The sequence below is a fragment of the Antechinus flavipes genome, chromosome 3, assembly GCF_016432865.1.
Source record: "Antechinus flavipes isolate AdamAnt ecotype Samford, QLD, Australia chromosome 3, AdamAnt_v2, whole genome shotgun sequence".
Taxonomy (NCBI): domain Eukaryota; kingdom Metazoa; phylum Chordata; class Mammalia; order Dasyuromorphia; family Dasyuridae; genus Antechinus; species Antechinus flavipes.
The window spans coordinates 516,200,438-516,224,935 of record NC_067400.1 but is presented as its reverse complement, the minus strand read 5'-3'; the positions used below and the strand labels follow the sequence as shown (position 1 = coordinate 516,224,935).

Here is a 24,498-nt window from a genome sequence, read left to right as displayed (position 1 = left end):
AGAATATCAGAAAAGCTAGATATGATAGATCTTTGGAGAAAATTGAATGGAGACAGAAAGGAGTACATTTTCTTCTTGGCAGTTAATGGAACCTATACAAAAATTGACCATATATTAGGACATAAAGACCTCAAAAATCAAATGCAGAAAGACAGAAATAATAAATACATTAAATAAATAATAAATAGACCAAAAAGTAATTGAAACTAAATAATCTCATCTCAAAGAATGAATGGGTGAAACAGCAAATCATAGACACAATCAATAATTTCATCCAAGAGAATGACAATAATGAGACATCATACCAACATTTGTGGGATGCAACCAAAGCAGTGATAAGGGGAAAATTTATATTTCTAGACGCTTACTTGCATAAAATAGAGAAAGAAAAGATTGATGAACTGGACTTACAACTAAAAAAACCTAGAAAAAGAACAAATTAAAAATCCCTTTTGCATAATTTGCTCTAGTTGCTTTCTCTCCCTCTAGCCTTGGCTACTAGATTCTCTGACCAGGTGCCTTAGACCCTCCTCCCAAAGTCCTAAAGCCATGGATCCTTTTGGCTAGGTCCTACCTTCTCCTTTTGTCTCTGAAGGTACAGAAGTTTATATTCACTATCAACCATTCACTGTTGCTACTTTTCTCCTCAAAATTGGTTTATCCTAAGTGAAAGTAAAATTGATCATCATTATTCTTGTGAATTTGACTACTCACTAAATTTTATTTGGAACTCTAAATCAATAATTGACATACTTTTGTGTGCAAAGCAGCAAAAAATGCACGTCCCCAAAAATAAACATTACCACCTAGAATCCATCAAAGAGAAGCGCTGCTTTCTTGTTTCAGCTTTCACACTATAAACAAGTTTTTCCCCCCATGATCTATGTAGTGCTGCACTTAAAAAAAAATGGGAGGACTTTTTGTTGCTGATTTTGATGTTAAAATAATTCCTAAGCACAGTGCTAAAGTACTATCCAGTGTTTCTAAGTACAAAAATGTTGTGATGTGCATTAGATAAGCTTCATTCAGGCATGAATTTTTAGTACTGTTGGCCATGAGTTCAATGTGAATGATCAATAATATAGTACATCCAGGTAAAAAAAAAAAGGAAGAGGAAATTTGCTGCTTCATTTGTGAAGCCACCCTGAAAAGCGCTAAAGGAAATGTTGTGACTAGAAGCTGTGAGAAGCCTAATTCTGTATTTCCCTTAGGAGCAACGGTTCAATATTCCCTAATTCAATGTTTATAACAACTTTATAGAACATAACTATCACAAATGATAAGGATATACTTTATTTTTAATTATAGTTCTGCTCAGGAAGATGGTGAGATCCCCATCACTAGAGATCTCCCATTCCCCAAATATGAGCTTCTTGAGTCAGGGAAGGGCCAGGAGACCTGGACCATGGGAGTATGGTAGTCCACCAGGTTCATGAAGATTCCTGGATGTCCCAGAATCTAAAATCCACAGTCCTGAGTATGCCTGTGAAATTTGTCTGGTAATAATGAAAGATTATAGTACCCTATACTCAAGTTGCCCCATCTGGACCATGGGAGTATGGTGGCCCACCAGGCATATATATATATATGTATATATATATATATATATATATTCATGCGAATAGATAGAAATGTATACATAATAAAGACAGGATAATGGAGGCTTGGGGATCCAAGTATTTACTAGCTGTGTTACCTTTGGCAAAACCTATCCTCTCTCATTCCCTTCCCTTTCCATATATATAAGGGGATTAAGGAGCATTTAGTGAAGAAAGAGCTAATTTCAGAGTCAAGAATTCTGGGTTTAAGTCATTTCTCTGATATAGAGTGAATGAACTTGTGACCCTGGACAAGTAACCTCTCAGTCCTCCCCAAGGAACTATTGAAACTGGAAGTAACAGACCAATTGTTGATTTGCATTGGTGGAAAGAATTTTCACCTTAGAAATTTCCAAGGCCAGTGAAATCATGGACCTGGACAAGGCAGGAAATGAAGATTGTTGCACTGATTTACCTCATAGGGTGGTTTTGAGTAAAGTGATCCATAAGATCTAAAGTGCTAAGGAAATATGTGTGATTGGATGTGATGGTCTGATTTTTACTTCATCCCCATGATCAATTAAACTGTGAAGATGAGTTGTCAATGAGCAGATGGAAAAGTTATGTTTGCTTATTCAAGGAAAGCTTCCTAAAGGTGGTGTAACAGTTTATTTTTTTTTTAAATAACTTTTTATTGACAGAACCCATGCCAGGTAATTTTTTTTACAACATTATCCCTTGCACTCACTTCTGTTCCGATTTTTCCTCTCCCTCCCTCCACCCCCTCCCCCAGATGGCAAGTAGTCCTTTACATGTTAAATAGGTGGTGTAACAGTTTAAGTTCAGATTATGTTCTCCCCCATCAGGCCCAACTCGAGTACCATTTTCTTCATGACAACATCCTTGATTCCTGCCCTCCCAGTCCCTCAGGGGAAATGTTTTCTTGAACCTCAAATTTCCCTAGATCATTTTCCCCCTTGGATCTCTCCTTTGTCCCATATCATGCCCTACCTTATATCATACTTATATGTGTCTGTGTTGTATTTGCGATCATGAACATTGGATTACAAGTTCTTAGAAAGCAATGACATTGTCATCTTTCACCTTTGGGTAGAGCACTAGACCACTGCATAATAGGTGTTTAAATTGTTTGTTGATATCTAATATGGAAATATGTTTGCATATATATATATATATATATATATATATATATATATATATATATATATATATATATATATATAAAACCTGTATCAAATTGTTTATCATTTTAGGGAGGGGGAGGAATATTTGGAACTCAAAATTTTTTAAATATGTTAAAAATTGTCTTTATATGAAATTAGAAAAACAAAATACTATTTATTAAAAAAATGTTTGTTGGATTTAATACTGATAGGGTATTTTTCTCTTGCAGGGTGACTATGTCTGGATGGACCTTAAAACAGGGCAGGAGTTTGATGTTCCCATTGGAGCAGTGGTGAAGCTCTGTGATTCCGGGCAAATACAGGTGGTGGATGATGAAGGCAATGTACGTCTTTCTTCTGGTCACATTTGGGGGAGATGGGGATTGCCTCAGTCTACCTGAGGTGCCTAGTGAGTACAAGAGCTAATCAGAATGACCCAGAGCATAGGCAGAGTAACTGTTTGCTTGCCTGATATATGAAAAATCTTTCTCTAATCCAAAATCTTTAACCCAAATGACCTATCATGGTGCCTAGAATTCCACCACTATTTCCTGTTTTGAGTCAAAGTATTTAAGGTCACATTAAAATTTTAGTATGAATTTTAAAATCACAAAACAATTCAATAAACATTTAAATGTCTCCAAGATGGGTTGGTCACATGTCAAGGGCAGGGATGACAAGCGCATAGCCAAAGTGTTCCATTAGTACTCTTGAAATATAAGGAGAAATAGAAGAAGGCTTCTTCTTTGGGTTGATTGGGTTGATTAATTTGATTTCCTATGGTGTGTTTATGGGAAATCATAGGCAAGAGTCATATTGAGGCATGGATGATTATAATCTTTGTCACTGGAAGGAACCTCTGAATTGATGAGATCAGCAAACCATTTGGGTGTTTAGCAAGTGTTTCCCATGTACCAGATCCTGATCCACATCCTGGGATATAGTCTCTGACTTCTAAAAGTTAATGACCTAATGGGAAAAATATACAACACACCAATAAGTATGTGTAACCAAGTATTTTGAGATGTTAAAACTGATCTCTTGTAGGTGGAGAAAAAAGTTCAAAACTTCATCATGAATTTTGGGATTTGAAATCTGGAAAAAGACTGAGGCTGTCTCAAGTTTGGAGCTAGCCAAAAACTCTCAAAGCAACCAAAGTCCTCCTCTTGGTTCATGATTGTTCCAAGTTTCTGTCCAGATGGAGAAAGAATGCTATCTCTCTGGACTTGAAATCCCACAATTCACAGTTCATTGTCTCACCTTTTCCTTATTCATGAAGAGATAATATTCCTGAATACCAGGTTATATGTGTATGTTCCAAGAGTCCCAAGGGACTGAATATGTAGATGCTTGTTAAAGCTTGCTTATTTTAGAAGGGAGAGTACAAAGAAGAAATGGAGGTAGTCACAGCATGTTGTAAAGATCCTTAGAATCCAAACCTCTCATTTTACAGATGAATTGATTTAACCAATGTCGCATAGCTACTACATGCCAGAGGGAGGACTGAGGGAGCATGGTGTGGACAGGCTCAGTGTACCTTCCCCTAGACCACACCATACTACCTTCAAAGAAGGTGTCATATTCTCTTTGGGACATTTACCCAAATGAACACTTGTACTCATAGGTTGGGGTCCTTAGGAGGTAATGATCATGAGCCTCCACTAATGTAGCCCTTTCCCAGGTAGCTTTCTATATCCATCTATACCCATATTTGCATTTGATTATCCTCTGAATGCATTATTTGTTAATAGGTCCCATCTTTCCAAGAGGACATGATTGTAGGAAGCAGAGAGAAAAGCAAACATGGCAGGGGAGGAAATTCTCTTCTCTCAAAGAGATTCCCTTTCAAGTCTCAAGCAAAGTTTGAAATCCTCCAAAATGAAGCTCTTCTACCATTAGAATGGTCTATCACTTGACTAACTACTGAATTTCTTCTTGCTCTTTAAAGCATCTAGAGCCATGGTTAGCTTGTTTGGTTAGCCTCTCCACTGCCTCTTCCCTGAATCAATCAAAGAGATTCAGACTCATAAAGAGATCACAAGGTACAAAATGTCCTGTTCATACATTTGAAACCTCAAATATCTTTGCACTGATGTCATTGTGTTACTTGAGATGAGGGAGGTCTATAGAAGCTCTCCTCCTCCTTACAAAGTAAAGATGGATCAATCAGGGAGGAATGAAATAAGTGAGTTATTCCTGGAGGAGTCCCCAGAGGATGTAGTCTGAGCTGATAAACGATCAAATGGGCAACAGGACATGGTGATGCTACACTTTTGGTTGGACCAATGACATAATAGCCAAGTCTACCTCATGCCTTGAAATCTCCCTTCCTTCTTAGGACACTCACTGTACATAGTGATAGAGCAAAGGGATTTCCACTGATCTGTCCCTTTGGTGTTTCTAAGTCATCACTAGTCAGAGAGACCCCTCCCAGAAGTCAAATTTGAAGATAGCTTACAATGTAAAACACATCAGCACATCTTGTCTTGAGTCTGCCACTGGCATGATCTTGGCAAGATTGTAACTTGTCAAGTTTTAATGCAGAGAAGAAAACAAGTATCAAATAGCCAACATGAAGCATACGTCTTAGACTGTGTTATGTGCTAACTGATAATGCAAAGAAAGAATTTTTTAAAAATTTCTGTCCTCAAGGAATTTGCATTCCACATAGGAAAGATAGCATGTAAATAGATAGGTACATTAAGACTCAAATAGAGTAGAGGGAAGGCAATTTCCGAAAGTAGCACCTAAAGGGACTGGAAAAGATCTCTTATAGAAGGAAAGCTAGAAAAAAAGGACAACTTTGAAAGTTATATATTAAATTCATTATGTGCTTAAAGAGAAAAGCAAGCTATACAGAACAAATATCCAATTTCATATCCAGTCCTCTTTTTCTATTCCATTATGTTTATCAAAATGCCCATTTTGTGTCATATTAATTTCAAAATTTTTAGAAAGTTATAGCTCCTTCTTCCACTTTCAGTTTCTTTGTCTATAAGGAAGCTAAGGGGTACAGTATATAGGGTACTGAGTTTGCAATCAGGAAAACCTGAGTTCAAATCTGATGTCAGATATTACTAGCTGTGTGGCCCTAGGCAAGTCACTTAACCCTATTTATCATTGTATAATGAGCATAGTAATAGCACTGCCTATCTCACAGGGTTATAGTAAGATCAAATGAATAATATTTGTAAAGCATCTAACACAGCCTGGCACATGTAGGTCCCTAATAAATGCTTAATTCATGCCTTCATTCTTAAAAAAAATGAAATAGGAGATATAGAGCTCTTCATTCAGGAAAACCTGGGTTCAAGTCCTACCTCAGATACTTCCTAGTTGTATGACCCTGGGTAAGTCACTTAACCCTGTTTACCTTAGTTTCCTCATCTCTAAAATGGACTGGAGAAGAAAATGCCAAACCAATCCAGTATCTTTGCCAAGAAAACCCCAAATGGGATCACCACAAAGAGTCAGACATGGTTTAAATGACTGAACAAGAATAATACTTGTTTATTTCCTTCTCTCATTCATTCCTGTAAAATGAAAGAGACAAAAGGAGGCAGCAAGGAATAATGGAGAGAATTCTGGAGTTAGAGTCAGGGAAACCTGGGTTAAGTGCAATCTTAGACATTTTAATAGCTTTGTGACTCTGAGCAAGTCATTTAACCCAACAACCTCATCAAAAAAAAAAAAGAAAGAAAGAAAGAAAGAAAGAAAAGAGAAAAAAGGGGGAAAAAAGAGTGATTTGCCCAGAGTTACATAGCTAGACAATATTAAATGTCTGTGGCTGGATTTAAGCTTAAGTCCTCTTGATTTTAGGGCTAGAGCTCTATCTATTGTACCATCTAGTTGCCCCTACAAGCCACTCTTTATACCTCAATTTCCTCATCTGTTAAATGAATATTGGACACAGTGTCCTCTAAGGTCCCTTCTAGCTCTAAATCTAAGTTCTTAGTGATTCCTACCAGCTCTTCTCTCTCGAGGTCCCTTATGCCAGTAGGCCTATTCATTAATTCAACAAACAATTATTACTATATGCAGAACACTGGACTGAGTTGGGAATGGGGGAAGGAAACCCAAAGAAAAAGCCATTGTTTATGAGAATCAGGGAAAGCTGATTTCGAAACTGGCCTCAGACTCTTAAACACTTCCTACTTGTGTGAGCCTGGGCAAGTTACTTAACCCCGGGCAAGTTACTTAACCCCAATTGCCTCAGCAAAACAAAAACAAAAACAAAAACAAAAACAAACAAACAGATAGGAATTTCATAAGTGAAGAGGGAAGAAAGATATATTTCTGGGGCTATGGAACAGGAAGTAGGAGCCTGGATATTGGAATGTGCTCATGTGGGCAGAGAATCATCCTGTTTGTCTGGAAGCTGTAGTACATAGAAAGAAAAAATTGGAGAGATGACTGGACCTGTGAGTGGTACCATCTTGGCAGAGGACCTTGGATACTTGGGAAGGCAGGCAATGGGCTTTTGGGGTAGGAGGGATTCTGAAAGGAGAACTATGGAGACACACTGACCACAATCAGAATTCTTGGGGGTGAATGTGATTTTGTCTTTGTAGGTGAGTGCTTAGTATAATGGTCGGAGTTTATGTTTATGTTAGTGCTTAATAAATGCTTATTGGGTCAGATTGAATTGAATTCCTTTATCCCAACTCCTCTGGTCTTAGTTCTGGGAAGCACCTCTTTCCCACTGTCTCAGGGAATTCTAAGTCAGATTTGCTAGAATTTCTTCCTTCCCTCACTCCCATCCCTGCCCAGGTATACCAGAACCCTGGCTGGCCCCACCTTCTGAGCTTCCCTGGGACAAAGAAGGAGTGTGAGTGGCAAGAGCTCAAGATGTGGGTTCCACCTGGTGATGATCTAGGATCAGATTTCTCCTGGTTTGTTTTGCATGTCGGGTGGTGTCCGGTAACTCCATGTCATCCCATCTGTCTTTAAGTACACGCTGACACTCATTCCTCTGTCAGCCATTTTCCACCTTCCAACGAGGGTAGGACAGGGAGGAGATGGTGATTTTAAAAAACTGCCCCTCTTTGGGACTCAGTTTCATTTCCTGTTAAATAAGATTGTGGAAGATAATTCCATAAAGTCAGAGACTTGAAATCATCTGGTTTACCCATCCATTTTACAGATGATGAAACTGAGATTCAGCAAGGAAAAGTGACTTGAATCACAAATTTTAGAATTAGATGGAATGTCAGAGACCACCTATCCCAAATTCTACTCAAACAAGAATCCTTTCTTATAAGATACTAGAAGATCTCTAGCGGGGAAAAGCCACTATGGTCCAAAGCAATCTTGTGGAAAGAGCATTATTCAGGCAGTCTGGAGAAACCAAGGTATGAGTATCTCTTCTGGCACACTTATAATGTGACCTTGGACATTACTTATGCCCTAATGGGAACAATACCTACAGCATCCTTTTTTGGTTTGTTTTTGTTTTTGTAAGGCAATCAGGATCAAATAACTTGTCCAAGATCATATCGCTAGTAAGCACTTGAGCTGAGGTTCTCCTGACATCAGGGCTGGTACTATATTCCCTGGGTCTCCTAGCTGCTCCTGGTATCCATCTTGAAGCTTGTTATGAGGCTCAAGCAAAATAATGTATATAAAATGCTTCGCAAATTTTATAGCACTAAATATACATTTGTTGAAATTGCTGTTAACTATGCAACACTTCTTTGCAGGCTGGGAACATTTTGTATGTGCCAAATACCTAGAGAGACATAATCTGATAGCTAGGATTATACATCAGAAGCTTTTATGGATCTTTTATAGATGGACAGATGTTAAATCCCCCAGCTACAAATACTGTCCTCAAACCAATAAACTATGCTGGATCGACACCAGCATCTCAGACCAATCTTCCAAGCATTATATTGATTCATAAAACTTTAAGAATGATGGTTTTTAAAATAGGTTTTTATTGACATCATCTTTGTTTTGTATCATGTGGATTTCCTCTTGTATGCTTCCGTTTCCTTTCCAGAAAGCTACATATTATAAACAAAGAATATTTTTAAAGGAGAGAAAAACATTTGGCAAAACTTATCGGCACATTAAAAAAACGAGCATATGTGCAATATTTCAGAGGTACAACACGTCTGAAAGAAGCCTTTCCTGACTAATAACTAGTATATTGAAGGTCTAGAGTTCATGACATCAGTTGGAGGAACTAGTAATGTGAAGGGAGGCATTTTTTAAAATTTTTCTTCTTTGGGGCCAAATTTGTTCTTTATAATTTTTGCAGCGTTCGTTTTCAATTGTCTTGGGATATAAGAAAAATATTTTTAGTAGCTATTGACATGCTGGAAACTCAAAATTTCCAAGCTATGTGGAACACATAAACCATTAAAATTAGAGATCTAGAAGTGGTCAATATCATATGTGAAGAGGATAAGATGCCATCATCCCTATAGTCTTGTATGTTATTGAGGTTGTACTGAGGATGTTTTCAGAAATCCTACAGGGGATGAATTGAGATCCTATTACTGTACTTTTACACAACAACAAAAAGTGCTTTTTTTGTCAGGGTAGTTGTGGTTAAGTGACTTGTCCAGGGTCACATAGCTAGTAAGTGTTAAGTGTCTGAGGTTTATTTGAATTCAGGTTTTCCTGACTTCAGGGTCAATGCTCTGTCCACAGCCATATAGCTGCCCCCACCAAAATTTTTTTTTGAAAATCTGCCTGTGCAAAAGTCCACAGGGTAGCACCTTGCCTCAGAATCATTATCTGAATTCCCTTAAACAACGTGAGAAGAATGAGATGGTAAAAATATTGATGGTATTTAGTGACCATCATTGATGAAACCCCATACCCTGACTCAGGCTTGACTCCCCTTACCTTGCAAAGCCTCTCTGAAAAAATGATAATCTCTGTTTGAATGACTCAGTTCCAAGACCCATCACCTCAAAGAAGCCTTTTGTGACTAATAACTAGTATAAGAAGATTGAGAGTTCATGACAAAAACATCAGTTAGAGGAACTAGTAATGTTTAGCCTGGAGAAAAGAATACTTGGGGAAGAACAGGCAGGGTCAGGATATGATTGCTTCTTGAAGTATTAGATGAGTTATTGAGAGAGATGAGCTTTGTTCTTCTTGATTTCAATGCCTGGAAAAATGTTGGGAAGTTTTAGGAAAGATTTTAACTCAATGAAGAGTTTTCAAAAGATGTTTCATGATGAAACAGTCTACTTTGGAAGGTAGTTCAATTGGAAATATTCAAACAAAGACTGCCTGGATTGGAATCTGATAATAATTGGTTCAAATTGAAAAAGAGTTTGAGGAAGAATGAAAAGAAGGAGTGGGGCATGAGAAGGATTTATGTATTTACTTCCCTCTATCCATAGGAGCACTGGATTTCTCCGCAGAATGCCACCAACATCAAACCCATGCATCCCACTTCTGTCCATGGAGTGGAGGATATGATTCGCCTGGGGGACCTGAATGAGGCTGGCATCCTGAGAAACCTGCTTATCCGCTACCGGGACCATGTCATTTATGTGAGTAATTTACTTTTTGAAAACTCCCTCCCTTTACCTCCTCTCTCTCCTTATCCCCATCTACTACCGCCAATAGACTCTTTCTTGAGATGTTTTCACAGGTCTCTTTCCTTGTGCTTTTGGGCACAAAGAAGATTGGAAGGAGCAGCATCCTTCACCAAAATGCTTGGATAAGCACATTGAAATTACTTTATCATAGTCATAAGCTTTTTAGAAATGTAAAGGACTTTGAGACTGAGCATATCATGTCAGAGATGGAAGAGATAGATCATAGTATATAGAATGTTAAAGCTGGAAGGGCTTTTAGAACATACGAAGATGGGCAGATCTGAAAGGGAGCTTAGAACAGAATGCTAGAGCAGAAAAAGAACTTAGAAAGGAAAGAAACAAGAATTTATTAGGCACCTAATATGTACCAGGCAGGGCAGCTAGATGGATAGAATGCTGGGCTGGAGTCAGAACAATTCACCTTCTGAGTTCAAATCTCACTTAGCTGTTTGATCCTGGGCAAGTCACTAAATCCTGTTTGCTTCAGTTTCCTAATTTGTAAAATGAGCTGCAGAAGGAAATAACACTCTAATATCTTTGCCAAGAAAACTGCAAAAGGGTCAACTCAACTAAAAACAACTCAACAACAAAATGTGCTAAGCACACTTAGTGCCTCACAAATAATATCTCATTTGATTCTTACAACAACAATAAGATGCTATTATTATCTCTACTTTATAGTTGAGGAAACTGAGGCAGTTCTGGATGAAATGATTTTCCCAGAGTTACACAACTGTGTAAATGTTGATTTAAAGTTTAACCTCAGTGCTTTATCTACTCTCTTAGGCAACCTTAGAACATAAAATGTTCTAACACAGAGAGACCTGGAAGAGATCATAGAATACAAAATGTTAGAATGTAGGATGTAGAATGTCAGAGCTATGGTTGAACTCTCATATTTGGGGAAATTAAAGCCTCAATCAGGAAACTTATTTTCTTGAGGTCACGTAGGAAGTTAGTGGAAGTGCCAGGATTTAAGACAAGGTCTTCTAGTGTTCCAAGCTATTCCTGCTCTTTATCTCACTTTCTCCAAGAGGAAAACTTTGGAAAAGAGTGTGAGTTTGGAAATAAAGATAATGAGTTCTGTTTGGGACATGTTGAGTTTGAGATGCCTGTAGGATATCCAGTTCAAAATGTCCAATAGCAGGTGGTGATATGGGACTGGAAGTCAGGATTGGAAATAGAGCTGGCTATGTAGATCTGGAATCATTTGCATAGAAATTATAATGGACACCATGGAACTGATGAGGTTCTCAAGAGTGAGAGAAAAGATCCAGAACACATATCCTTGTACCATGTTATCTCCAAGTTCTAGGCTTGGGCCAAACTGCAGTCATTGATTCCCTGCCTTCTTGGTTAGGAATACAGTCTCTATGGCTGCCTAATCTGTACCATCTTCTGTTTAGACTAAATGCATGGCATGTTTAGTTGGATGGTCTCTATAATTGACTGATCCACACACTCATGTAGTTGAAATAGTTGTGTAGTATTTACAATCATAAGGTCTATACATTAAGATGTTTTAGACAGGTACTGGCTCTGAAAGCTCTGTGGACTGTGGACATTGTTCATTGGATTGTTGCATTTGTTCAGTAGTGTGGGTCAGTGCCTTTTTTATATATATTTTTTCTCCAGTTACATTTAAAAACAATATTTTTTTGTTTGTACATGTACATTTATTTTAAAAATGTTTTTCATTAAAAATCATGTTGGAGAGAAAAATCAGAACAAAAGGGAAAAACCATGAGAGGGAAAAAAACAAGAAAAAGGAAAAAAGTGAACATAGCATGTGTTGATTTACAGTCTCCATAGTTCTCCCTCTGGATGTGGATGGAACTTTCCATTCAAAGTGTATTGGACTGCCTTGGTTCACTGAACTATGACAAGTCTGTCATAGTTGACCATTGCACAAATTTGCTGTTTCTCTATACAGTGTTTTCCTGGTTCTGCTTGTTTTGTTCAGTATCAGTTCATGTAAATCTTTTCATTTCTTTCTAAAATCAGCCTGTTCATCATTTTTTATAGAACAATAATATTCCATTACTTTCATAAACCATAACTTATTCAGGCATTCCCCAAATGATTAGTGTCTTGATGTGGTTCATATAGTTAACATGACTCTTCAAGAATAGAGGGATGAAATGGTCTGATGCAATCCATGGTGGTGGAGGAACTAAGGTGGGGTTACTAGGGATGGAATCTCTAAGGCTCCTTTCCTTCAAATGGTTTGGATTTGGGTGTCTATGAGCTTATTTTTTAACAATTCTGAAATTATCCTGGCATGGATTCTGTCAATACAAAGTTATTATTAAATAAAATAAAATTTAAATTAAAAAAAATAAATATTGAAAAAAAACAATTCTGATAAGTATTTAATGGAATTAGTTTCATTTACAATCCTATTTTTTTTTATTTTATGCATTTAAAAGCATCATTTGGATCAGTGGTCCATAGACTTTACCAAACCGAGATTAAGAATCCCTGGACCAGATAATCTCTAAGGTCCCCTTTAAGCTCTAAAATTCTAATTATTACATGATTCTAAGATCTCTTCTAACTCAAACATTCTATGCTTCAAACTCCTTTCTAAGCTCTTAAGTTTTCTGTTTTAATGACTTTTTCAGTCTTGACATTTAAAAATTCTCAGGTCCTTTCCTGTTGTAATTTTTTTTTCAGTTCTATGATATCTTGAAATACTTGAACTTTGGGTATTTTCAAGGGGTCAGAGGTGTCTGAGATAGACAAAGGTGCTGAAGTCTCTCCAACCTGGACACAGGTTGAGAAATAGTATATATCATTCTAGAAATAAACACATGTCTCTTTTCTCTTTCCATCCTTGTGTTGGACTGAGTCAGAATCCTCTTTACTTCACTGGGCAAGGTTTATGTGAAACACTCATTTTTTAAGAGAGTGTGTAACCTTATTTGTGAGGAGAAGTGAAATGGTTATATCTGGAAAGGGCTTTTGGGACCATTCAATGTCCTTCACTTATAAAAGAGGAAATTGGTAACTTGTTCAATTTTACACAGCAGAGCAGAATTAGTGAATATCAGCGCTGGAAGGAATCTTTATACATAGAATATCTGTTTGGAAAAACTTGTAGGATATAGAACATGGAAGGTTACCACTGGAAGCAACCTTGGAATGTAAAATATCAGAGTGAGAAATAAAAATAACAACAATAAGAAGAATGATAATGGTCAGCATTTCTCTAGCATTAAATTAAGATTTGAAAAACATTTTATAAGAATTTTTTCATTTAGCTTTACAACAATTCAATTGTTCCAGTATCCAGTTTCCAGCAATACCATTATCCTTGTTTGACAGATGAGGAAAATGAAACAGATAGAAGTTAAGTGATTTGCTCAGGTTGCACAACTGTGAAGTGACTGAGGTAGGATTTGAACTCATTAAGATGACTTCAGATCTGGCACTCTATCCAGTGCAAGACTTAGCTGTCCATGATTCTAAGGACCCAAAGATACTAACTGTCAGAACCAAAACTTGAATCCAATCTATGATCTTATGAAATTTTTAATTATTTAAACATAAATATCAAGTCCTCCAGTCTTTTATCTTCCTGGCTAAATATCCCTAGCTCATTCAAATTATTCTTATAAGACGCAATGCTTATAGTGGGAAAAGCCTCAGATTTAGATTAAGAGAACCCAAGTTCAAATTCCAAAATTGGTGTGACATTGAATCTAGATGGTAGGCACTTAAAGTATAAATAGTTTTTGAAAGTATTTAGAGGAATTTGAGGGCAAATAAATAGGTCCCTATATATGTCCTGAGATGAGGTTTTATAAAAAGTTACATCTACTAAAGACAGTGCAATTATAGACAGAGAGAAGTGAAACACAGTCCCACACAATAGAAGCTATCCTTCTTTCCTCTCCTATACTTTATCCTTCCAGAGGGCAGGAACATTCTTAGGTAAACTCTATATGTCCTATAGATTGAGCACAGCTTTACACATAGTAGATGTTTAATAAATATTTCTTGAAGAAGACTCAAGAACCAAACTGAAAGTACAGCAAGAATCAAGTTCTGGTTCCAATACTCACCCGCTATGCCTCTGGCAAATTACTTCTCACGCTGATCCACAATTTCTTTCTCTATGAAATAAAACCTGTAGTTGCACTGATTGCTTCCCAAAGTTAATAGGGAGGGGGGAAAGTTCCTTAAAATCTTTTAGTCCTATAGAAAAGAAAACTTAATTATAGGATTTAGAGCTGGAAAAGACTTCAGAGGTGACCTAATTCAACCCTTTTATTTTATACATGAGGAAACTGAGGCACAAAAAGATTAAGTTATTGGCCCAATGTTACACAGTTCTTGGGATTTGAACCTGGGTTCTCTTAATTGAAATCTGAGGCTTTTCCCAAAATAACCATTATATTTCATAAGAATAATTTGAAGGGGCAGCTAGGTGGTACAGTAGATAGAGCACCAGCCCTGAAGTCAGGAGGACCTGAGTTCAAATCTGACCTCAGACACTTAACACTTCCTAGCTGTGTGATCCTGGGCAAGTCACTTAACCCCAATTGCCTCAGCAGAAAAAAAATAAAGAATAATTTGAATGAACTAGGGATGTTTAGCCAGGAAGAAGAAAAGATTTTGGAGGATTTGATATTTGTGTTTAAATAACTAAAAGTTTCATAAGATCATAGAATTAGAGCTAAAAGGGTCCTTTCGAATTTCACAACAATGTACCTTGGGGTTTTCCTTGTGGGATCTTTTTCTGAAGGTGATTGATGGATTCTTTCAATCAGTATTTTCCCCTCTGTTTCTAGAATTTGGGGTCAATTTTCCTTAATGATCTCTTGTAGAATACCAGCCAGGCTAATTTTTTAGTCATGGCTTTCAGGTAGGCCAATAATTTTTAAATTGTTTTTTTTTCTGAATCTATTTTCCAGATCGGCTGTTTTTCCAATGAGGTATTTCATATTTTCTTCCATTTTTTCATTTTTTTTTGTTTGTTTGACTGATTCTTGCTGTCTCATAAAGTCATTAGCTTTCATTTGCCCTGTTCTAGTTTTTAATGTGTGATTTTCTTCAGTTAGCTTTTGTATATCTTTTTTCCATTTGTTTAATTCTACTGTTTAAGGAATTGTTTTCTTCTGATAATTTTTTTCTTTCCTTTTTCAAGTTGTTGACTCTCTCATGCATACTTCTCATTTTCTTTTTCATTTTTTCTTCTACCTCTCTTATTTGCCTTTTAAAGTCTTTTATGAACACTTCCAAGAAGCCTCTTTGGGCCTGAGACCAATTTATATCATTCTTTGAGATTTCCTCTGTGGACATTTTGTTCTCGTCTGAGTTTGTGTTTCGGTTTGCCCTATCACCATAGCAGTTTTTGATGATCAAGATTCTTTTTTGTTTCTTGCTCTTTTTCTTTCTTTTTCTTTTGGTATTTCCTCTTTTTTTTTTTTTTTTTTTTTTTTTTTTTTTTTTTTTTTTTTTACTTTTATGGTTGAGCTCTGTTCCTGGAGTAAAGGGGTTGCTGTTTTAAGTTTCCTGTATAGCTCTGAGCTTGACTTTGAGCATGGGGGCTCCTTATGTTTGCAGGGGGGTAGCTTTGCCTGCTCTTTTCAGAAAACAGCCTGGTTTCTCAGAGTTTATCTTCTGAGCTGGGATTAAAAGCTGCCCCCCTGATTTGCTCCTCTAATGAGCCAGGACTGAGGGTCTTAGTTGCTGCTTTGCTGTGATTAAGAACCTCTCATCAGCTTTCCCAGAGTCTGTCTGAGCTGACCTGAACACCCTTTTCACCCCAGTGAGACTGACTTTTCTTGAAGTTTTTTCATTGTAGTTTAAGCTGGATAGTGGTTTAATTCCATCAGACTCTATTTAGAAGTTTGGTTTCATGGGGTTTTCAAGGAAACTGGGAGAGCTCAAGCAGCTTCCTGGCTTTATTGCTCCATCTTGGCTCCATTCTTGGAAGTACTGAATGCAACTCCTTTCTTTACTGATGAGGAGATTGTGGTACAGAGGTTGAGTGGGTTTGCCACAGTTTTTAACTAACTGAAGTAGGATTTGAATTCATGTCTAATTTCAAATCCAAGGGTCTATGGATCATATTTATTCAATGTTGCCCCAGTGGGAAGAATAAGTACCAAGGTGGGAAAGTTACAGAGAGACTAATGTCAGACCAGTATCAGCAAGAACTTCGTGATAATCTGAGCTGGTCCCTAGTGGAATGGGTTGCTTCACTGGGGAATAAGTTCCTAACATTGGAATTATTCACCCATAGGCTGGAGGACCCCCAGTTAGGAAAGCTATAGAGAAACTTCCTGAATAGTTGGAGGTAGAGGGTGGGATGGAATGCTCCCTGCAATCCCCTCCATAAGATCATCAATGTAGAGATAGAAAGCATCTTAAAAACTACCAAGTACCAGCTCCTCATTTTACAGATTAGAAACTGAAATTTAAGAGAGGTGAAGTGTGACTTGGTCTTATAGGTAATAAACATTAAAGGTGAAATTTAAACCCAGATCCCTGGACCCCAGAACCAATGTTCTTTGCACTGCCATGGACACATAAGATTCAATGATGTCATACACGGGTGGAGTTTGAGATAAGTCTTTAAGGATGATGGAATGATTTGGCTAGAAAGAACACCAATTCCCAAGCACCAATAAGAAACAAGAGAATGTGGCTTTTGACCCAGAACCCCTAGTGATGGTGTGAGACACCGATCCCTAGTCATGGCATGTTTCACTGCTTGGATAGAATTACCCTTAGGGGACTCCTACCCAGCATCTTCTCAAGTTACCAGCCTGCATTCATCCCCTGGCAGCTGGGCCACTGGCCCGCTGGAGTACCAGATGTCACATCCGTTAGAATAAAGGTGCCAACCCAGTGGGTTGTAAGGATGTGTTTCTCTGGAATAAGAATTCTCCAAGGAGATCTTTCATGAAGATGTGCCCTAAGATTTTCTCCTCAGTTCTCTCTTCTTAATGTGAATATATTCTCTGATCTGGAGCCAGGGCATATGGGTTTAAACCTTGGACACGCCCCTTAATTGAGATGGAGACTCAGAAATATTAGAGAATATTCTCTTCCTTCCTAGAGTGGAGGGAGAGGAAGATGAGTTAGATCACTAAGGGTTCTTCTAGCTCTAAATCCTATGATCCCATTCTTTCCCTACTAGAGAAAAAAGTGGATCTGTATTCTCTCTGATCATATCATATCAAGATTTAATTTATGTTTATTTGGGAGTACCTCCTCTATAATGCTTTCCTAACCTCTCAACTAGATATGATCTCTCTCTCCTAATATGATTTCTCATATCTCCTAATATTTTATACTCAGTATAAGTCATACTCTGCCTTGTAAATAGGTCTTCTTTCTCTGAATGTGAACTCCAGAGTGAAGATAATAATTCTTGCCCTGTCCCTTCATGAAAGTCCAGCATAAAACTAAATAATAATGAGTAATCATTAATTTACTACTTACTGTGTGCCAGGAACTATGCTCAGTACTTTACAAACATCTCATTTAATCCTCATAATAATCCTCTGAAATAAGTGCTATTTATTATCACCTCTATTTTACAATTGGGGAAACTGAGGCATTCAGAGATTAAGTGACTCAGGGTGTCTCCATTGTAATGGGGGAGAAGATATGTAAATGTAATTAGGAACAGACAAGATAGGGAGATCCTCTCAGAAGGGGAAAAATATTCAGCTGAGGGGACCAGGAAAGCCTGCCTGCAGAAGACAGGATTCAAGCTTCCTTGAAGGAAACCAAGGAAGAGAAGTGGCAGAAGTGAGAAGGGATGGTATTCTAGGCATGGGTATAGCCAGTACAAAGGCCTAGAGATAGTAGATGAAGATTGTGTGTGAAGAACAAGTTAGTGAATGCTTCCTGAATGAAACTCTAGAAACTGCATACTAAGACATTTGGTGGATGAAATTTCCCAAAGATACAAGGCTTTTCCCATCCCACCTGCACATCTCAGAGAGGCAGCCATTTAAAAACCAACCAGTCAGGTAGCATTTACTCAACCCTTACTTTGCCCTCAATTCTATGCTGGAGGATTTGGAGGAAACACTCACTTATTGTATGACCTTGGGCATACATGTAATTTCACTTATCTGGACCTCAGCTTCCCTTTTGTAAAAATGGATTGAATCATATTCTATTCAACTGATAAGGTAGTTAGAAGAAGAATATTTTGTAAACCTTACATTTATTATTATTATCATCATTCCCTCTGTTTCTCTAGATCTACCCAGGGACTATATTGTCCTTCAAACTTAGGGGTCCTGAATTAGACTTCTTTAGAGTAAATAACAAGGACTCTTTTTCTCTCTTATCTTTTTTCACTGGGCCTCTGGCTTCTTCCCAGGGAAGGGTTTTATTACTCTTGCTTGGTATAAGAGATCTCAAGGAGACTGTCTCCTCATTAACCCTCTGATGACCACTGAATACAGCCTATATATGGGCTCATCTCCTGGGACATGGAACTTTAGAAGCCCAATAAATGAAGCACTTTCCAGGATTCTGGAGCCCTGTGATCAGTGCAGACATATAGGCAGAAACTTCTAGTAAAGACTTGGGAATCTGAGAGTTAGCAAGATAGTAAGGATTACTTCTTACAATCACTGGGCATATTATAGTTTTTTTTTTTAAATCCTTTCACATATGTTGTGGTTGTTGAGTCTTTTTGGCCATATCCAACTTTTTGTATCCCTATTTGGGGTTTCTTGGCAGAGATTCTGAATAGTTTGTCATTTTCTTCTCCAGATCATTTTACAGATGAGGAAATTGAGGCAAACAGGGTTAAGTGACTTGCACAGGGTCACTTAACAATCTGTTACTTTATTTGATGAAAAACAGAATAAAAGATCTAGAAAAGGCCTTAAAAGAGAAAACAAAGGACTAAAAAAGATGTAGCATGTTGAACAAAGAACATGGAATGTCACAGGCAGAATGCACTTTAGAAATAAAATCCAAACTTATTGTTTTTATTTTTTAAGGTAATCCTTATTGATACTATTTGTTTTTCTTTTTTCTTCACTTAATAGTATTTTTTCCTAATTTTATGTAAAGATAGTTTTCAATATTCACTTCTGTTGTGTCCTGCTTTCTAGAGACTCCAAGTTGGGGTGATTAAAATATCCTGCTTTCTAGAGACCCCAAGTTGGGGCAACAAAATATATCATTGCTTTCTAGAGTCCCCACACTGGGGTGATTAAAATATACCTTTCTAGTGGAAAAGTGATGAGGCAGGACTCCTGAGGATGATGGGGAAATGGAGTCTGTTTATTTCAAGAGCTTTCCCCTTTTTATAATGTAACAAAAACAACACTGAGCATGTGGGACCACATAAACAACTTGCTGTTGTATGTAGTTTGCCACTTGGTATCACTCTGCTTTAATTACAACACAGGTTGTCACCACCCTTTGACTTCTCAGGAAGGCCGAGAGCCCTTAGAGGAGATGGGAGCCTAATCAGACATTATCAGAAGGTTCCCTTTGGGCTGAAGGATCTTATACCTCACCCAGAGTTTTCCCACTGACTGTGAACCTCTACATCTCACCCTTTCTTTTGTTTTAATTGAAGCAGGCATATATCAGTGGTTAAATCTGTTACCATGGGAGGAATCACACAGGCTTGTAATATCATACAAGCAAGTAGTAACATAACAAAAATTATGAATAATCAAAATACCATAGAAGATTTTCATAAGTCCCAGAAGGAAGGTGTAAAAAATATCAATTCACAACCATACATACACCTCCTTCAGCAGCCAAGAAATAGTCCAAAAGCAATTTATTATCCATCACTTCATGTGTCAGGGAAACCAGTGATTCCTGCAGGTTTTGAAGTCCTGCATCAGTCATGTCTCGGGGAATCCAATGATGATGATAATAGCTAGCATTTATATAGAGCTTTAAGTTTTGAAAAGTGCTTTATAATTTGTATTTCTTTTGATCCCCCCAAGACTGTGAGGTAAGTGCTTTTATTATGCCTATTTTATAGATAAAGAAACTGAGAATGAAAGGGGACTTGCCCAAAATCAGTAAGTGTCTGAGGCAGGTTTTGAACTCAGATCAACCCAACCCTAAATACAGCATTCTATCAGCCACCTTGTTGCTACAAAAACAGCCTCCAAGATGATCCTGTTCTATCTCTTAGCACAGGTCAGAACTGACTCCTCCAAAGTGGGACAGGGAAAGGCAGGAGAGCAAACTATTAGCCCTTACTATCATAGTCATTGGTCCATAGGAGAGAATTGATAATTGTTGATAATTGATTTATTGGATCAAGGAGATAACCAGGCATTATAGTCTTCAGACTTCAAAAATAACATAACAACAAGAGAGAAATCCAAGATGGTCTTGAGAGAGGCTGCTCCCAGAATTTGGAGCATTTTTACATCAAACTTTTCTTGGAGCTCCTGGGTACATTTTCATTCCACCTACAATGGCCACTTCCAAGGTTTTATTGCAGAGGGGCCCACAGTCTGCTTAGGCTTACCTGATTGCTTTCTGACCACTGGAGTCACTGCCCTCTAAAGTCATTGACAGGGAGGTACCAAACAGATAGGAAACTGAGAATTTCTAACTTAGAAGGTTCTTGCTTTACAAGTTTCTAAATATGGGAAACTATAGAGGAAGGTCAGGGCAAGGATAGCCGAGTCATAGATGACTAATCGGATGGGAAATCAAAACAAAAATTATGTCCAGATCTCAGTCTCCAATCAGCATAAGACACTGTGTTACCCCTACAGAATCAGGGAACCCCTACTGAAAACAATAGGACAATTAGAGCTCATAGGTCCAGATTCAAAAAGATACCCAGTACTATGCAGACAGGTCCTGCAAGATAAAATTTTATATATTGTAATAGTGTAAAAGATCATAAGATGGGAAGCAAATCCCACAACTCAATGAGTGTTAAATTTCTTTACACTCCTCCTTAAAGCTTATATGCTGCTTTGTTGGCCCCAACCTATACTTTTGTTGATGTAATCCAGGTAATGTTTCTGGAGTAATGGGTCCAAGGCTGTAGCCCACTTCTCTTCATTGGCAGCATGGGAAGGATGGCAAGAATCATTGTAAAAAGGAAAATTGGAAATTATTTTTGTGGAGAACAGTTCTCCCCTTTCCTCTGCTCATCACATAACAGGAATCCACATTAGTAAAAAAGTCAGGACTAGTATCAAAGGGCCCTATGGCAGCTAGACATAATGATAGGGTACAGCTTCTAGGGAAAATATAGAAGTAATCTTGAGACCCCCAGACATTAGGAGTGCCATTGTTCTAACTATCTGTTCCTCAATGATCCTAAAGTCTCTTGGCCTTAGGAATACTATAGTATAGTCCTAGAAACATTGCTGACTGCCAGATAACAATCTGTTGGTCAGTGATAACAGGGTTTCTGAGACAAGTAGTGAAGTGCATACTGATTACTCCTAAACTCCAACTCTAAACTATAAAATTCAATATTGAGGGACATAACCAGACCACTACTCAGTTCTACCTCTAAGACATAAAAATTAGCATGTAAGTGACATGAAGAACTGGATCTCTGTCTTTTTCTATACATTTGTCTTCTTGCTTCTGATTCTTTCTTAAATATCCTTTTGGAACTTAGTCTGCTTCAATTAACATTATAATTATAAAAAACTTTGCCCATTGACTTGAAGATGGGTTCAAGCCTGCAAATTCTTTTGAGACACCTCACAACAGTGGTTCACATTTGGGATCTCTTTTTGAACCTCAACAGATTGGTAGTAGAAAGAGCACTGAGACTATATGAGTTTTCTCAGTTATAAAATAAGATTGATAGTAATGGCAATTGCTTCACAGGGTTGTTATGAGGTTCAAGTAAGATATATGTAAAGTACTTTGCAAGCCTTAAAGTGTTACATAGATTCTATTTGTTATTACTAATATTATTAGTCTCCTGGAGGTGAGTACCTCATCTCTGATGTACCTCAGTATTTGACTGTTTCCTAGCTGAGAGCACCATCTTAAATTTACTTGGGGCTGGCTGGCAATTTTCCTAGAACAAGGATTAAGACATGAAGTCCACAGAACTCTCCTTAATAAATGTTTGTTGATTGAGTGGGACTAAAAATACTTCTCAGAATAATTATTCAAGCTAGTCATTGTTCAGAGCAACTGACCTGCTCATTTAGCCTATGGATTAACTGGAGACACTCAAGTGGGTTCTGAGGAGAAGAAAGACAGAGAACTAGGGCAAATTCCATCTACATAGCCATAGAGGAGAGGTTCTTAACCTGGGAGCCACTTTTTTTTAAATTTTATTTTCATAATTTATCTATGTAATTGGTTTACTTTGTAATCACATGTGTTTTATTTTAAATATTTAAAACATGACTCTGTGAATACCCATCAGTTGAGGAATGGCTGAAGAGGTTATGGTATGTGAAGGTAATGGAATATTATTATTCTATAAGAAATGATGAGCAGGCTGATTTCAGAAAAGCCCGGAAAGACTTACTTGAACTGATGCTGAGTAATGTGAGCAGAACCAAGAGAACATTGTACACTGTAACAACAATATGATGTGATGATGGACGACTCTTTTCAGCAATGCAATGATTCAAGACAATTCCAATAGAATTGGCATGGAAAATGCCATCTGTATCCAGAGAGAGAACAATGGAGACTGAATATGGATCAAAGCATACGATTTTCACCTTTTGGGGGCAATGTTGTTTCCTTGTGGTTTGTTTTTTCTTTTTCATGGCATGGATTTTTTTTCCCTTTTGGTATGATTTTTCTTATACAAAATGACAAATATGGAAATAGGTTTAAAAGGAATCCACATGTTTAATTTATATCAGATTGTTTGCTGTATTGGGGAGGGGAAGATAAGGGAGGAAGAGAGAAAAATTTGGAACATAAAGTCTTATAAAAATGAATGTTGAAAACTATATGTATTTGGAAAAATAAAATACTATTGAGAAAAAAAAACACATGACTCTGAGAAGGGGGTCCAAAGATTGTACCAAATGCTAAATTGGCCCACATTGTAAAAGGATAAGAACCCCTGATGTAGAGTAAAGGATAGCAGAGAAACTCAAGCTGAGAAGCTTGGGCAAAATGGCTGCCAGTCTAAGGAGAAGGATTAAAAGAGAGAACCTGGGAAAATCTTATAAGAGGTTGATACCAGATCTTGGTGCAACACTGAACAAAACTATTGCTAGGACTCCTGGCTTCATCTTTACATTCTGCTAAAGAGCTGTTATTGGGGGAGGAAAGCTCGGATATTTGTAGGGAGGGGTAAGTTCTTACCTAGGTACAGTTGCTTGGCTTCTTGATGTTATAGGTAGGGAGGCTGTCAATCACGTAGGAAATTGGAACTTTTTAGTGTGGAAGGGAGGAAATACAAGACATTATCTTTACACTGAGGAGTTAATAATTGAGTAGAAATGCAAAATATCAATGCAGACAATTAGAATACAAAATATTATGTGACAAGTATAGGCAAAATGATGGAAATAAAAAACTTTTGTGGAGTCCCTTGGGAAGATAGGTGAACTTATTCTCTAATAATATCTCCTTCTTTCTTTGTTTTCTTTTCATATTTAAGACTAATTGTGGAGGGCGGGTGAGTATGTACCCAGTGGTCCTCTGCCTGAATCATTTTCAACTACCTTCTAACACATCCATTTCCCATCATTGCTTGACTCTGTGTACCTCATCATTTTTTTTTCATTCTGATTCTTTATGCTACTAGGCTTGGCTCTCTACTGTCTCCTTCACAACATTATCAACCTTCTTCCCTACATCTCCATTGTCCAATCTTTTGGAGAACTTTACTAACCTTGGCTGAATGCATCTTATCTCTGCATGTGGGCAGCATGTGGAAGAAGAGAATATAGAAGTGATAATAACACCACTCAGTCCTCTATCATTTAAAGATGGACACAACATTTTCCACATGGCTACTTTGTAAGGAAGATTGGTTCAATTAAGTTTATTCTCCCATTTGACAGATAAGAAACTGAAGATTTGAATAGGGAATGACATAGAAGTGCCAACATTGAGATTCAAAAATCCAGGACTCCTTAGTAAGTGTATTGTGAATATACTACAAATTACCTGTCCAAAAGGAAGAAACGGATAATGAGTTTAGGAAGTAAATTACAAAACAGATAAAGAAGTATTCTCTATTAAGGGCAGACTTGACAACAATATTAAGGACAACTCTTGACAACTATGGTTTGA

General features: G+C 37.5%; 1 protein-coding gene across 1 annotated transcript in view; it reads left to right on the top strand.

Moving 5' to 3' along the window:
• Window positions 1–2,943: 2,943 nt before the first annotated feature.
• Window positions 2,944–24,498, top strand: part of MYO7A (myosin VIIA) — a 151,872-nt gene continuing 130,317 nt past the window's right edge. Inside the window, exons 1-2 of the mRNA XM_051987061.1 lie at window positions 2,944–3,066; window positions 10,084–10,236. Coding sequence (XP_051843021.1) covers window positions 2,968–3,066; window positions 10,084–10,236 — 252 coding nt within the window. The 5' untranslated portion in view covers window positions 2,944–2,967. The remainder of the gene's footprint in view (window positions 3,067–10,083; window positions 10,237–24,498) is intronic.